Here is a 16,807-nt window from a genome sequence, read left to right as displayed (position 1 = left end):
GGTATGGATAGAGTAAATAGACAAGGCCTTTTCCCTGGGGTAGGGGAGTCCAGAACTAGAGGGTGAGAGGGGAAAGATATAAAAAGGAACTAAGGGGAAACTTGTTCACACAAAGTGGGCTGTGTGTGGAATGAGCTGCCAGAGGAAGGGGTGGAGGCTGGTACAATTACAGCATTTAATAGGCATCTGGATGGGTACATGAATAGGAAGGGTTTAGAGGGATATAGGCCAAGTGAGGCTAGATTAATTTAGGATATCTAGTCGGCATGGACATGATGGACTGAAGGGTCTGTTTCTGTGCTGTACATCTCTATGACTCTAAATGACAGTGGATTCTGGGTCAGTTGGTAATTTTAACTACGAAATTTTCATTAAGCAAAAAGATATTAAGGGATATGGGCCAAAGGTTGGTATGTGGAGTTAAGCCACAGATCAGTCCTATTGAATGGCAGAACAGTCTTGAGGGGCTGAATGGCCTACTCCTGTTCCTGATTGGCAACAGCCTCGGTGAAACAGCTTGGAACATTTTCCAGGGTAGCAGGCATAATGTTATTGTTTGATTTTTTTAAAACAATCAGAATCACAGAATTGTTACAGCACCAAAGGCCATGTGGCATTGCTACAACAACAGAATTCAGTACGTTCTGGGCACATCGTGAGGTCGTGAAAGATGGTGCATAGGACATGCTTTTCAGTCTTTCTTCAGCAGGTTATATAAAATAGCCAGTCTGCTGTACTCACCACCTTTGCTCAGCAAGTAGAGGGGGACAGCGTACATGAGAATGTGCTGAATATAATACACCTCGGTTTCAAATGGGAGCTGCAAGAACATACACAATTTAGGGAAACATCATACAACACAAATTTCTTTAAAGATAGTGCAGAGGAAATTTATTTGAGTTGTCAGAAACAAGAGACGCCTGTTATTCCGAGAGACTCAGGCAGCTGTGACTACTCTCCCTAGACCACAGAAGCTTTGATAAAAGGTGTTCAAAATGATGAATGGTTTTGACCGAGCGAATAAAGAGACACCATTTCCAGCACCAGGTGCACTGACCACAAAAGGTGCATTTAAAAGAGGAACCACAGGAGAGATAAAAATAAATGAATTTTCCACAGGGAGATGTTATGATCTGGAATGTGCTGCCTGAAAGAAGGAAATTCAATAATAGCCTTCACAAGGAAAATGGAATAAATACTTGAAGGGCAACAAAATTACAGGCTACAATGGCTAACAATAGGGAGAATAATTAGATAGCTTTTATTAAAAGAGCTAGCATAGGTACAGGAGTTAAATGACCTTCTTCTGCACTGCATCACCTGATGATTCGGTATTTTTTCAATTTTAAACATTGAAAGTATGTTAACAAGTGAAGCGACCGTGCTCTTTCAGTTTATCCAAAACACCCAGGCACAAAACGTAATCTTATAAACTACGTATTTATAACACCACATTCACCCTAATCTCCCCCTTCACTGATTCCACATTACGACCAACTTACCCCACCTCACACTCCACAATCCTCCTGATTAGACATTAATGTCCCCTCCCCCACCACCATTCTTTCACATCGTTCACTCTCCCCTGTGCCTCCCTTCCCCCACCAAATCTCCCACACACCCTGTGAGTAAATGTGACGTTGATCCACCTAGGTAGCAAAAACAGGCAGGCAGATTGTTATCTGAATGGCAATAGATTGGGAAACAGGGAGGTGCAACGTGACCTGGGTGTGTCCTTGCACACCAGTCCCTGTGAGAGAGCATTGCAACTGCAGCAGGAGGAGAAAAGGCTAATGTTGACCTTCGTAGCAAGCTGATCTCCCTGCCTCAATCCAACCACATTTCTCTGACCAGAAACCTTAGCCGGGTCCTTTCTCTCTAGGTCCAGCTGGGGGGGTGGTGGGGGTGCGAGTTGCCGAGAACACGGAGACGCGAGGGTGGGGAGATTGCCTTACAAGTGTAACTCAGCCATCACATGCAAGGACCAATAAGAGTGGTCTCAGGAACTTTCTGACCTGGGTCTTTCTCTAGCCCTCATCCAGTACACACCATTCTGGACCTTATGAGTTGGGTAGTGACTAATCTCTGACCAGTCAAACCCAGGAGGAGCAAGTTGAGAGCTGCAAACACACAACCGAACACTCACCAGTCTCGTGTTAACTACAGGGAAAAGCAATGCCAGCAAAGGTCCATTCAGCATGTGCACATGTAACCTGAGGGTGTAAACACAACATGGAGTTTAATAAATCCTAAGCATAACCAATCGACCATGGTACAGCAATGACAATAGATCTGCTAAAACTATTTCAGCTCAGGAAGGCTGTCTTCCTCCATTGATAGTAAACAGCTCCTGTTACTCTTTGATCGTATGATAACCAGTTACCATCACCAACACTGTCAACATCCTGGGAGTCATGATTTGGAGATGCCGGTGTTGGACTGGGGTGTACAAAGTTAAAAATCACACAACACCAAGTTATAGTCCAAAAGGTTTAACTGGAAGCACACTAGCTTTCAGAGCGACGGTCCTTCATCAGGTGATTGGGCCTGATGAAGGAGCGTCGCTCCGAAAGCTAGTGCTTCCAATTAAACCTGTTGGACTATAACCTGGTGTGGTGTGATTTTTAACTTTGAACATCCTGGGAGTTAGCACTGAACAGAAACTAAACAGGTCTCACCTTATAAACACTGGCAACGAGAGTAGGCCAGAATCCTGCAATGAACAACGCACCTCCTGATTCCTCGGCGGAAGTGGGTATCGCAGATGCTGGAGATTAAAGTCAAGATTACAGTGGTGCTGGAAAAGCGCAGCAGTTCAGGCAGCATCCGAGGAATCCTGATGAAGGGCTTTTGCCTGAAATGTCGATTTTCCTGCTCTTTGGATGCCACCTGACCTGCTGTGCTTTTCCAGAACCACTCTAATCTCACCTGCTGATTCCCCAAAGTCTGATCACCATCTACTAGACACAAGTCAGGAGTGCGATGGAGTGCTCCCCACTTGCCTGGATGAAGCAGCGCACTCGATAGACACCAAATTTACAAAAGTCCACTCCCTTTACCAGTGATACTCAGTAGCAGCAATGTGTACCACCTACAAGATGCACTGCAGGAATTCATCAAAGCTCCTGAGATGGCACCTTCCAAACCCACACAGGGATTGGAGTATAGCCAGATGCTTTAAGTTAGTGATGGCAACCCATAACTGATGTGCCACCCGCACTAACAGTATTCTACTTTCTAGCTGCCCATTAGTAGACGTGCGGAGGCTGTTATGTTAGTCCTTTATGCTCAGTGTCATTGAGAATGGTGGTCTGAATCCAGCCAATCATATTCACTAAGTGGGATGCTCAGTGCAGATTTGATGGGCTAAATAGCCTCTAGCTGCACTGTAGCGATTCTCTGTTTTTATGCCCTGGCATTTCAAGTGCTCATCCAGATGCTTCTTGAAAGTCGCGACTGTTCTGTGTGGGTTTCCTCCAGGTGCTCCAGTTTCTTCCCACAGTCCAAAGATGCGCAGGTTAGGGTGGATTGGTCATGGGAAATTGCCCATAGTGCCCAGGGATGTGCAGGCAAGGTAGGACATGAGAAATGCAGGGTGACAGGGATAGGGCATCGGGTGGGTTTGGGTGGGATGTCCTTTGGAGAGTCGGTGCAGACACGATCGGCCGAATAGTCTGCTTCCACACTGTAGGGATTCTATGATTCTAACTATCTCCACCATCCTCTCAGACAGCATGTTCCATTTACCTACCACCCTCTGGGTGAAAAATCTTTTCCTCAGATCTCCACTACAGCACTTACCCTTCACCTTGAACTTATAGCCTCTGGTCTTAGACACACCAAGCAGTTATACAGAAATTTCTGTTTGTACAGTTGCTCTCTACAGAGAAAGATTCTTTCAGTTAAAGAAAAATTAAAGTATGTTAAACGTCTCCCTGGAGAGAGCGCAAAGGAAGTTTACTAGAATCATACCAGAAATGAGATTATAGATTTGATGGAAGATTAGAGAGATTGTGTTTATTCTCCTTGGAGCAGAAGATAATTTTGACAGCCACAACAAAGTCAAGAACAATTTTGACAGGGTAATGAAGGACATTCTGTTTACACTAATTCCTATGTCAGTAACTAAGGGTCACAATTTCAGGATTTTCAATAAGAGAGCCAGGAGTATGACAAAGAGAAACTTCTTCACTTAGTTGTTCAGATTTGGAATGCACTGCCTGGGAAAGTGGTAGAGGCTAATTCCCTAGGAGGGTTCAGAAGAGAGCTGGATATATATTGGAAAAGGATGAATTTAGAGGGTTACAGAGATAGGCCCGGAGGGTAGGACCAGCTGGGTAGCTCATTTAGGAGCTGATACTGACACAATGGGTCAAATTACTTCCTTCTATACAGTAAAATTCTATGATTTTATCACGTGTATGTATACGAATGTGTGCTGGTATCACTGTTTACCCTTATAAATAAACCAGTCATATTCCAAACTACAGTAATAAGGTCTGCATCTTTTATTGAAAACCTTTTGTCTTTTAATTAATAAACAATAGATTATCGATTTAAGAAACCTGAATATGTACTTTGAAAGATAGATGAATAAAACTTATAGATAATTGGGCATTTCAATAATTAAATTAAGAAGTAGCTTACCAAGTTATCTGTTGTTACCATTGGAGTAAAGGAACATGAGGAGGTCAGTGCACTCAGCCTCCATGGTAAAGCAGCATTCACTCAGCTACAACTTACTCATTGATGTTTGGTTTGGACCAGTCAGTTCCAGACTTTCTTACAGATTCAGACCAAACTTCGACAAAGGAACCATCCTTCCTGAGTTACAGTTCAAGGAGTTTTCATTATTCACTCAGTGACAGGTTGCTGTTGATATATTTCCATGTCGGGATGGGGAATGACTCGGAGGGGAACTTGAAGGGGGTGGCATTCCCATATATCTGCTGCCCTTGTCCTTCTAGATGGTAGAGCTCACAGGCTTAGAACTTGCTTCAGTGAAAGAGGAAGGGAAAGCATACCTTTGGATTAACGATAACTTACTGGGTGATACTTGGGTTCTTGACATCTTTTCTTAAAGGAAATTTGTCTTGTAAAAGCAATCTTAACTCTCCCTTTGTTCCATTAAGTTGCAGTTTTGGCGAATTAAATTTGTAGCCTGTGTCCTGTCTTACTCGCTCTCTTTAAAAATCCATGTAAACAAGCAGAGTGAACACACCTGAGCAGTTTCTGATATCTCGCTGAGGCCAGACCATAAATAGGTAAAAATCCAATGTCACAAGCTGGCATGAACACACTGATGCCTATACAAAGTCAAACCACCAATCCCGATGGCTGGAAAACTGGCATACTAGACGGCCTTGCTTTTTATAAAGGCAAAATACAGTGGATGCTAGAAATTGGAAGTAAATGCAGAGAATTCTGGAGAAACTCAATAGGTCTGGCAGTATATGCGGAGAGAAAGAGTGTTTTGAGTTGGGTAGGACTCATCTTCAGAGCACCCAGGTCTCATCACCTCCAGTTCAAGTGGAAAGCCCTGAATGTGTTGCAAGGTGTGGGGGTGGGGGTGGGGATTGGTGGGGGGGTTGGGGGGAAGCCTGATAGAATCACATATGATTGCAACGTTTAAGAGGCATGCAGACAGACACATCATTCCTGATGAAGGGCGTATGCCCGAAAACAGCAACTCTACTGTTCCGCGGATGCTGCCTGACCTGTGGTGCTTTTCCACAGCCACACTTTTCAACTCTGATCTCCAGCACCTGCAGTCCTCACTTTCTCCTAGAAACGTCAACAGGCAGGGAATAACAGGATATGGACGACGTGCAGTTATACTAGTTATACGACATACCAGTTTAGAATGGCATCATGGTTGGCACAGAGATGGTAGGCCGAAGGGCCTGTTCCTGTGCTGTATTGCTCTATGTTTTAGAACTTTTTCCGTAGCGGAGTCAGTCTTTTTGTTATCATTTTAAGATCTCTTGGTGTTTGAGTAAGGATTCAGAATTGCTATTTTGGTGTTGGTCTTGTAAACTAATAACAGCTCTGAATGGTGCTGTAGGGGAACTGGCATCACTGTACAAATACCTGCAGAGAAGCCTTTTGACAACAATTGAAGGGATACAATTTGCAAAGGATAAAATCAATAAACCAGACTCTCAGTATCTGGGTGAACATGATTATTGGAGTGATAAACTGAAGGAGATTTCAGCTGCTCTTGATAGTGACGTGGATATTGCTTCAGTCCTTCACTTCATTCACCTGTTAACTGACCAACTGGAAAGCAGAATTCCAAAAGACGACAATTATGACAATGGCATGGATTTGAACAGACTAAAATCGCCAAGATGACTGATTACAAATGTGGAAAAGACAGTGTTTTGCGACTGATATTGAAATATTTCACTTTTATACAAAAGTGGAGAGGTGATAGCCTAGTGCCAGTATCACTGGACTGCTAAATCAAGAGATTTAGATAATGCTGTGAGCACCTGGGTCCGAATCCTGCCACAGCAGATGGTGGATTGCGAATTCAATTTTAAAAATCTGGAATTAAGAGTTTAATGATGACCGTGAACCCATTATCAATTGTCAGAAAAAGCCACCTGGGCCACTAATGCCCTTTAGGGAAAGAAATCAGTCATTCTTATCTGGTCTGGCCTGGCCTACATTTGACTCCAGACCCAATGCAACCTGGTTGACTCAACTGCCCTCTGGGCAATTACGGACAGGCAATAAATGCTGGTCTAGTCAATAACACCTCATCCCATTAATGAATTTTAAAAAAACTTGTAACCGTAAAATAATAAGTGAATACATTTAATGGTTAACAAACAAAATGGAAAAAAGGTTACAATACGACGTCCACTCAAAAATGCAATGTGCTGAGTGTCTTCGTTAAAGACCAAAATTTCCTTTCCCATATGGTTGCAGATGCTCTTCAACACGTCCCGCACCGCTGCCCTCAAACCCCACCCCTTCAACCATAACAAGGACAGACACACCCCCCGTCCTCAACTTCCACTCCACCAACCTCCGCATAAATCGTATCAGTCGCCAACATTTCCACCACCTCCAAACGGACCCCACCACCAGGGATATATTTCCTCCCCACCCAAAGACCGTTCCTCCATGACTACCTGGTCAGGTCCACGCCCCCCAACAACCCAACCTCCCGTCCTGACACTTTCCCCTGCCACCGCCAGGAATTGCAAAACCTGCGCCCACACCTGCTCCCTCACCTCTATCCAAGGCCCCAAAGGAGCCTTCCACATCCAGAGTTTCAACTGCACATCCACCAAAGTCATTTACTGTATCCATTGTCCCCAATGCAGTCTCCTCTACATTGCCTTCTCACAGAACGCTTTAGGGAACATCTCCGGGACACCCGCACCAATCAATCCCACCGCCCATGGTCGAACATTTCAACTCCGCCTCTAACTCTGCTGAAGAAGTGAAGGTCCTGGGCCTCCTCCATCACCACTCCCTTACTACCCAATGCCAGGAGGAAAAACAGCTCATCTTCCGCCTCAGGACCCTCCAACCCTAGGGTATCAATGTGGACTTCACTAGTTTCCTCATTGCCCTGCCCCCCCCCCCCCCCCCCCAACTTACTCCAGTTCCAACCTTCCAATTCAGCCCCATCCGCGTGGCATGTCCCACCTGTCAATCTTCCTTCCCACCTATCCACTCCACCCTCCTCTCCGACCCATCACCTTTACCCCTACCTTTATCCACATGTTGCACTCTCAGTTACCTTCTCCCCAGCCCCACCCCCACCCATTTATATCTCCACCCGAGGCTCCCAGCCTCATTCCTAATGAAGGGCTCCGGACCGAAACGCTGATTCTCCTGCTCCTCAGATGCTACCTGACCTGCTGTGCTTTTCCAGCAACACACTCACCTCTGATCTCCTGCAGACCTCCCTTTCTCCAATGCAATGTGCTGCACAGACTACTCCTGGTTCCAGAGAAGTTTCAAAAAAATTAGAGGGAACTCAAGTTACTACACAACTGCGTCACCTAATCAATGAGTTTGAGTGGAAGAAAAAATACCTCTAGTGAAAATTTTAAGTCAAACTCTCAAAATTATTTCAAGATGGGATCAGGAGCAGAGAATGTGAAACTCTGTATGTAATATCAACAAACAGGCGACATGCAATTGTCTGACTGAGCCATGGTTGTAATAGTCATAGCCACACAGTCTTACAGCACTGAAACTGACCCTTTGGTCCAACCAACCAGTCCATGTTAAACATAATCCCAAACTAAATTAGTCCCACCTGCCTGCTCCTGGCACATATCCCTCCAAACCTTTCTTATTCATGTACTTATCCAAATGTCCTTTAAATGTTGTAATTATGCTCATATCCACCACTTCCTCAGGAAGTTGATTCCACACGAGTCAGCGTGTGGAGAATTTGCCTCTCGTGTCATTTTTAAAATCTCACACCTTAAAAATATGCCCCCTAGTCTTTAAATCCCCCACCTTAGGGAAAAGACACCCACCATTAACCCTAACTATATCCCTTATGGTTTTATAACCCTCTAAAAGGTCACCCCTCAGACTCCTATGCTTGTCTTTACAGTGGCAAAAACTCAAAGGCACTTCGCTGATGAGAGAGAGTCCAAAGCAAATGTGGGTAGAACCTTAAAATTCAAAGCAGGCCATTAAGGAGCGATGTAGGGAGGCATTGTTTCTCTCGCAGGGCAATGGAAATCAAAATAACTGTTCGAAACGATGGAGACCAGCTGGCAAAATCAAAACTGAGAGTCACAGACTTGAATTGAATTGGAATTGAATTTACTGTCACGTGTACAGAGGCAGAGTGAAAAGCTTTGCCTTGCGAGCAATACAGGCAGATCACAGTTAAATAGTAAATAGTAAATAGACTTTTATTAGATAAAAGGTATGAAGTGGTATGGAAACATGGCAGATAGATGGTATTGTTAAATATCAGGGTCCCTTAAAAACAAATTTGTGCTGATGTTTACAATTACAAATGAGATTTCAGTAAAAAAGCCATTACAGAGATACTTAAGTTTCCAAAATTCCAACATACAAAAACAAAGGAAAAAAATTAGGAAAAACAGGGGTCATTTCGCTGGTTGAGCAACCAACAAGATATCTGGTACCAAATGCACCTTCCTATTAGCGCATTGTTCTTTAAAGTAAGGTCGTTTTTGTTCTTAGAAAGAACGGTAAAATAACTCTCAGATGAAGGTGGGCCAGGGGCCAATGATCATTCAACTTCATGACTGGCTGTCCGATGACCATTGGCCAAAAGGGTTCAGACGATTAACAGGCAGAGAGTAAGCAACCCGCTCCTAGAAATATGACAAAACCATAAGTGGCAGGGACAGAGGAGAGATCTCATCAAGCAGGGCTGGTAGGCAGCCGTGCTCATCGGGCGCTTCCTAGAGAGCAGTGTTCACCCGGCAATCCTCACCAGGCAGGTGGAAGATGAAAGGAGAGGAGGAAGACAGAGGGACGAGCTCCCCAACACCTCAGTTAGACAGCAGAATTATACCCTCAGCACCTAAACATGAACAAAACATTCTGCACCAATGGTCTGTCTGTCCTTTCATATCAGTGAACTATTCCAATTGTCCCTGTTGCATATGTTCTTTACTGAAATAACTAATTGTATCTGAATAGAAGTTGCTGGAAAAGCTCAGCATGTCTAGCAGCATCTGTGGATAGAAATCAGAGCAGAATGACCCTTCCTCAGAACGTATCTGCAGTTCCTCCAGTTTTAATTATGTCTAAACCACTGCTTCGAAACAGACTCAACTGAAAGAACATGACTTACAATAAGTCACTGACTGCCTATACTGGGTAACCATGATTGTGATTTTAGTGGGGGGTGCATACAGATACAGATCAGCCATGATCTAAGTTAAAGGAGGAATAGACTCTCAGTGCTGAACAAAATAGCAAAGAACTGCAGATGCTGGAAATCAGAAAAAACATAGAAATTACTGGAAAAACTCAGCAGGTCTGGCAGTACCTGTAGAGAGAAAGCAGAATTAACGTTTTAGATCCAGTGATCCTTCCTCAGTTCTGATCCACAGATACTGCCCGACCTACTGAATTTTTCTAGCAATTTTGGATTTTTGTCACAGTGCTGAATGGTTACCATCTTTTCCCAGTTTTCAGTGGGGTTGGGAGGAGGGAGGGAACAATGAAAAGTAAATCATCATTTTAAAAAGTCTGAAAGCCTTCTGCCATGTTCCTGCACAGTAAGAACACAACATTGCTGAGAAAAGGAACAGGTGGTTGAAACTTGTCATCTTGCATTCATCAAAACTGACAAGGATAGAGTAGAATCCCCTACAGTGTGAAAGCAGGCCATTCAGCCCATTGAGTCCATAACAACCCTCCAAAGAGCATCCCATCTAGACCCACTCAACTCTACCTTATCCTTGCATTTCCTATGGCTAATCCATCTTGGCTGCACATCGGTGGACACTGGGCAATTTAGTATTGTCAATTCACCATAATCTGCACAGAGTCATAGAGATGTATAGCATGGAAACAGATCCTTTGGTCCAACCCGTCCATGCTGACCAGATATCCCAACCCAATCTAGTCTCACCTGCCAGCACCCGGCCCATATCCCTCCAAACCCTTCCTATTCATATACCCAACCAAATGCCTCTTAAATGTTGCAATTGTACCAGCCTCCACCACATCCTCTGGCAGCTCAATCCATACCCGTACCACCTTCTGTATGGAAAAAGTTGCCCCTTAGGTCTCTTTTATATCTTTCCCCTCTCACCCTAAACCTATGCTCTCTACTTCTGGACTCCCCGACACCAGGGAAAAGACTTTGTCTATTTATCCTATCCATGTCCCTCAATTTTGTAAACTTCTATAAGGTCATCCCTCAACCTCCGACACTCCAAGAAAAACAGCCCTAGCCTGTTTAGCCTCTCCCTATAGCTGAAATCCTCCAACCCTGGCAACATCTTTATAAATCTTTTCTGAACCCTTTCAAGTTTCACAACATCTTTCCGATAGGAAGGAGACCAGAATTGCATGCAATACTCCAACAGTGGCCTAACCAATGTCCTGTACAGCCACAACATGACCTCCCAACTCCTATACTCAATACTCTGACCAATAAAGGAAAGCATACCAAACGCCTTCTTCACTATCCTATCTACCTGCGACTCCACTTTCAAGGAGCTATGAACCTGGACTCCAAGGTCTCTTTGTTCAGCAACACTCCCTCGGACCTTACCATTAAGTGTAGAAGGGGTAAAAACAATGACTGCAGATGCTGGAAACCAGATTCTGGATTAGTGGTGCTGGAAGAGCACAGCAGTTCAGGCAGCATCCAAGGAGCTGCTCCTTGGATGCTGCCTGAACTGCTGTGCTCTTCCAGCACCACTAATCCATTAAGTGTAGAAGTCCTGCTAAGATTTGCTTTCCCAAAATGCAGCACCTCGCATTTATCTGAATTAAACTCCATCTGAGGAAACCCATGCAGACACGAGGAGAATGTACAGACTTCACTCAATCAGTTGTCCAAAACTGCAACCAAACCCAGGTACCTGGTGCTGAAGCAGCAGTGCTAACCACTGAGCCAATGAGTCAGCCTGACCCAAGAATGCCAGATTTCAGAGGCAGTAACAGGTCATACTACATGGGAAAAGGATGCTGATTGCAGGGACGAGTGTGGCTGTAAACAAAAAGACGACAAAATATTTTGTCAGAAGAAATTTAATTATAGCACTTTTTACAATCGGGAGTGAACACAATTACTTCTGGGTCACTTTAAACGTGGAACTATTAGACTTAGATTAGGTCAAAACCTTCACTTTGTTTACCTTGAATTATAGTCAACACTGAATTAAGGCATTTGTATTAGTCATCAAAGTGACCTCACTATTTCAACAGATTATAGCACAAAGGAAAACGTATTTTACAAACAATTTCAGATCGAGAGAGCAAATCAGTAAAACATACAAATTAAGCTTGATCTCTCCAGAATGTAGAAGGTTCATGAGGGATTTGATGGAAGTCTTCAAGAAATTAACAGGTAAAGATAGAGTAGATAAAGATAAACTCTTTCCACTGATTGAGGATTCTAGAACCAGAGGGCACAGTTTGAGAAGTGCGGCCAGGCGATTCAGGAGAGATGATAGGAAACATTTCTACACACAAAGGGTGGCTGGATCAGTTGGTAGTTCTAAATCGGAGATAGATAATTTTTTGGTAAACAATGGTATGAAGGGATATGGGCCAAAGGCAGGGATATGGAGTTAGGCCACAGATCAGCCATGATCCCATGGCACAGGTGGAACAGGTTCGAGGGGTTGAATGCTCTACTCCTGTTCCTACGTTCCTCCCTTTCATGTGAAGGCAAATACTGTTGATACCATTTAATGACGACTGCAATTGCTAGGGATTGAATTAATGGATTTATTTATCTATTAACTACCCGAACTGGAATCTTTGAACTGATCTTTGAACCTGATCTTTGAGCCTGATCTGAATCATAATGTGAACACAACTGGCCTCATTCTTGGACTGACTCACCTGATCTGGTTGGGTTTCTTGATTATTCATTCGCAGGCTATGGGTATCACTAGCCAAGCCAAAACGTATCACCCATCCCTAACTACCCAGACAGCAGCCAGGCATCAATCACACTGGCTGTAGAACTGGAGTCACATACAAGCCAGACCAGCTAAAGATCACAGTGAACCAGATAGGTATTTGTCAAATGATCGGGAGAAAGTGAGGACTGTAGATGCTAGAAAGTCAGAGTCGATAAAGAGTGGAGCTGGAGAAAGCACAGCAAGTCAGGCAGCAGAGGAGCAGGAGAGTTGATGTTTCCTGATGAAATGTTCCAACCTAAAATGTCAACTCCCCTGCTCCTCTGATGCTGTTTGACCTGCCGTGATTTTCCCAGCTCCACAGTTTATCGACTTGAATTTGTCATACGAGTAACTACGTGGTCAATATCCAGATTTTACGGATTTCAAATGTCACCATCTACCTGGGGGTTGGGTGGGGAGAGGTGGTTTGAACCCACTGACCTGGGATTCTGCATTGCTCATCATCGTGACATTACAACAGTGCCATTAACCTTCTGCCCAGCTGCTGAGATTCAGTTACAACATGGGAAATTAACAGAATATAAACACACGTGATGTATAAACACGGTGATCCTCAGCTGTTGGCCAATATGACGAGATGGTCACTCACAGGGTAAGGCCATCACTGGCTGGGCCAGCACCTATTATCCATCCCCTAACTGCCCTTGAGCAGAGTGGCTTGCTTCGTCATTTCAGAGGGCAGTTCAGAGTCAACCACATTGCTGTGGGTCTAGAGTCACATGTTGATGCCACAATTTCTGTGATTCTTGTGTCTTGCATCCAGGGTGGGCTATAACCTTCTACTCGAAACGATTCTGAAGAGTTGTGGGACAGGGCACAGAAAGGGGAAGGTGGGCGACGTGAAATGTGCCGAACGACAATTTAAACATCATCTTCCCTCAAATGGAGGCTTTACGGATTAGAATATAAATATTCAATTATAATGCTGTTGCTGCACAATCTGAGAACTGAAAGCAGCAGATTGTCAAACAGGTAACAATGCAAACTATCGCCTGCTAACAGCTCAGCTACACAACTGCCCTCTTTTAATCTCTATGTTCATCAAAGGTTGGCCTTTTTACATCTGGGCCAGGATGCAGTGTGTGGTCGGGGCAATGGTTGCAAACCCTGGGACCGTAGCACAACATAACTATGTTGGTGACGGCAGTCTAACTGCCAGCTAGGTTAACAGGATTCAATGTTCTAGCTGCTCATTACTACACAGGATGTTCCCATTGGCTGTCATGCTGAGGGTGTTGTCAGTCCTTTATGCTCAGTTTCAAAACATTTAGGGTGAGTTGGTGAAAGCAGCAAGGACTGGACAATATCCAGGCTTTGGCTGGAAATTGGGAAGTAACATTCAGGCCATATAAATGCCAGTCAATGACCATCTCCAACTGGAGATAATCTAATTAACACAAATCCTTGGCATTCAATGGCATTACAACCACTGAATCCCCTACTACCTACATCCTAGGAGTTACCAGAAGCTGAACAAGACTTGCCACATAAATACCATGGCTACAGGAGCATGTTAGAGGCTGGGAATTCCACAGTGAGTAATTCACCTCCTGAATTCCCAAAACATACCCACCATTTACAAGGCACAAGTCAGAGTGTAACAGAATATTCCACACTTGCCTGGACGGGTGCAACCCCAACATCACTCAAGCAGCTTGACACTATCCAGGTCAAAGCAGCCCCCGCTTGATTGGTACCACATCCACAAACATCCATCCCTCCATTACCGATGCTCTGTAGCAGCAGTGTGTACCATCTACAAGATGAACTGCAGAAATTCACCAAAGATCTTCCGACAGCACCTTCCAAACCCACGACTACAGGATATGGGCAGCAGATACAGGGGATCATCAGCCCCTGCAAGTTCTGCTCCAAGGCACTCCCCATCCTAACTTGGAAATATACCATTGTTCCTTCACTGTCGTTGGGTCAAAATCCTGAAATTCCCTTCCTAAGAGCATTGTGGGTTAATTCACAGCACATGGACTGCAGCGGTTCAAGGCGGCAGCTCAACCCCACCTTGTCAAGGGGCAACTAGGAATGAGCAATAAATGCTGTGCCCAGCCAGTGACACCCACACCTCACAAGTAATATTGCTTAGATAGATTGTGATGTGCCTCAGCCTAACTCACCTACTTCAGTTTCATGGCCATATGGCACCTCAGTGTAACCCCTGAAGGTAAGAGGCCACAGCCAATCTTCTAAATTTTGACGTTGTTTAAAAAATTCAATATTTCCTATCTGCCTCTGTGTCAAGTTACTCATCGCTTGCCTTGTTCTTGTTGTTCACTGGGTTTGAAGGAAGCATTATCTGGGTCCTCTGCCTCTTTGACAACGAAAACTGCCTTAACCCCAACAAACACAAGGCAAGCAAGGAGAGATGATGCCTCATGTTCAACCAGTGTTTGCTGCTGTACAGGCAACATTTAAAAGCAACCAGACTGAGGCGCTGTAGTTCTGGTCATGTCCAACAGGAGGGGCAATGGTTCCCACACGAGCAGTGAAGCGGTGCAGAGGTCAAAACCAATTTCAAATGGAATTGCAAATTCCAGCATCAGGAAGTTATAAATCCAGCATTTGGCGGAATGTCCAATCCTCGTGACTGGTTGAGGTGTTGTCATGGAGACTGCACCAGGGAACCATTACTCCACACCCGCCCAAGGTTTTGTTTAATGCAAAAGGCAGCAGCCCTGGGTGTATTGCTTTTACCTGCACACAAATAAAAAACTAAAACTCTAAATTATACTCACCTGAAGAGAATCAAGGCAGCAGGACAGGGTGGGCAAGCAAGCAGGAATATCTGTAATAAAAGTACATCCAGTTAGTCCAGTATGTGCACTGTTTAACAGCTAGAGAATGAAGATTGATTATATTCATGTAGCAGCAAAGGAAGTTGTTTACAATGGCACCAGGGGTGAGGGGGCTACAACTATGTGGACAGACTACAGGACTTGTTATCTACAGATTGGAGTAGGTTTTAGGGAGATTTAATCATGAAGGTATTTGATACATTAAACACAAATAAACTAGCAGAATAGTCAGTAAGTAAAGACAGACAACCAGTACATGTATAGAGAAAGAGAGAGAGACACAGAGAAAGAATTTTCACATGCTGGCATTAACAACAAAGGAACAAATTACCTCTCAATAATTTCAAAGTGTGTATCCAAGTTGCTAAATCCTGTTTGTAAATGATTGAAATGGATTCTGTTTAGTTCAGATTTGTGACTCTTAGTTATATAGGTATGGAGTGGGCACTTGTAATTATCCCGGAAATGACATCACGAATATTTTACCATGGACTGTAAGTGTTTGTAGATCTATCACTCTGTGTAATGTGTTGGCTGTGATTTCTAATTACAACAGAAACACAAGTTGAAATAACTTGATTGATATGTTCTCAATCCACAAAAAGATGCCACACCGTGTACCTGCTAACTTTGTGTTCTTATTAGAACTTCTAATGATGTTTGAAAGAAACTGTTTTGATCAGTTAAGTCAGTGAAGGTTGAGTGACACTACAAAGCAGAACTTTGAGGTAGGAAGGGAGTGTTCAGAGAATTCCTTCTGTGTCAGTGTGAGAACATTGACCCCTGACCGATATCGGTTTGAGGAGGAATATTTGAAAAGGGTGTTGGGAAAGTTCAGGAGGATGAGATCGAGAATCACAATCAATAAGCAGGTCAGAGGCTGGGGAATACTGCAGGGAATAACCCCCCTCCTGACTCCCCAAAGCCTGTCCCACCATCTACAAGGTACAAGGCAGGAGTGGGATGGAATACCCCCCACTTGCCCTGGATGGGGGCAGCTCCAACGACACTTGAGAATCTCGACACCATCCAGGGACATAGCAGCCCCCTCTTGATCTTAAATGGGGGAGCAGGCTGGATGGGCTGAATGACCTCCTCCTGTGCCTATTTTCTGGATGAGAGTGGAACACGACCCTCTTGTAATAAACTAGGGGATTCGGTACAACATTACTTTGTAGTTACATCTATTTAAACATTTAATTTTAATTGTGTTGGTAGAGGGATAAATATTGAGATAGTTTAAAAACAGCCAGAAGTCAGTGTTTCATTGATGTGTCCTCTGTCATGTTCTCAAGGACAATGGAGGAGGTTTTGGTATAAACAGACTGGTTGGGACAAATGGTTGATCCACACTCCACATTTTAT

The 16,807-nt window shown here is 44.1% G+C and overlaps 1 protein-coding gene across 2 annotated transcripts in view; it reads right to left on the bottom strand.

Annotated features, from left to right (window-relative positions):
* Positions 1-16,807, bottom strand: part of LOC122550957 (transmembrane protein 164) — an 82,045-nt gene that overhangs the window by 43,135 nt on the left and 22,103 nt on the right. Inside the window, exons 2-4 of one of the 2 annotated variants that reach the window (XM_043692497.1) lie at positions 15,383-15,432; positions 2,147-2,213; positions 742-820 (exon numbers count right to left, since the gene is read on the bottom strand). In XM_043692497.1, coding sequence (XP_043548432.1) covers positions 742-820; positions 2,147-2,213; positions 15,383-15,432 — 196 coding nt within the window. Of the gene's footprint in view, positions 1-732; positions 821-2,146; positions 2,214-15,382; positions 15,433-16,807 lie in introns of both variants that reach the window. The other variant, XM_043692498.1, reaches the window with a different exon arrangement.

Source organism: Chiloscyllium plagiosum, chromosome 6 (genome assembly GCF_004010195.1).
Source record: "Chiloscyllium plagiosum isolate BGI_BamShark_2017 chromosome 6, ASM401019v2, whole genome shotgun sequence".
Classification (NCBI taxonomy): Eukaryota; Metazoa; Chordata; class Chondrichthyes; order Orectolobiformes; family Hemiscylliidae; genus Chiloscyllium; species Chiloscyllium plagiosum.
This window is presented reverse-complemented; position numbering and strand designations above follow the sequence as displayed.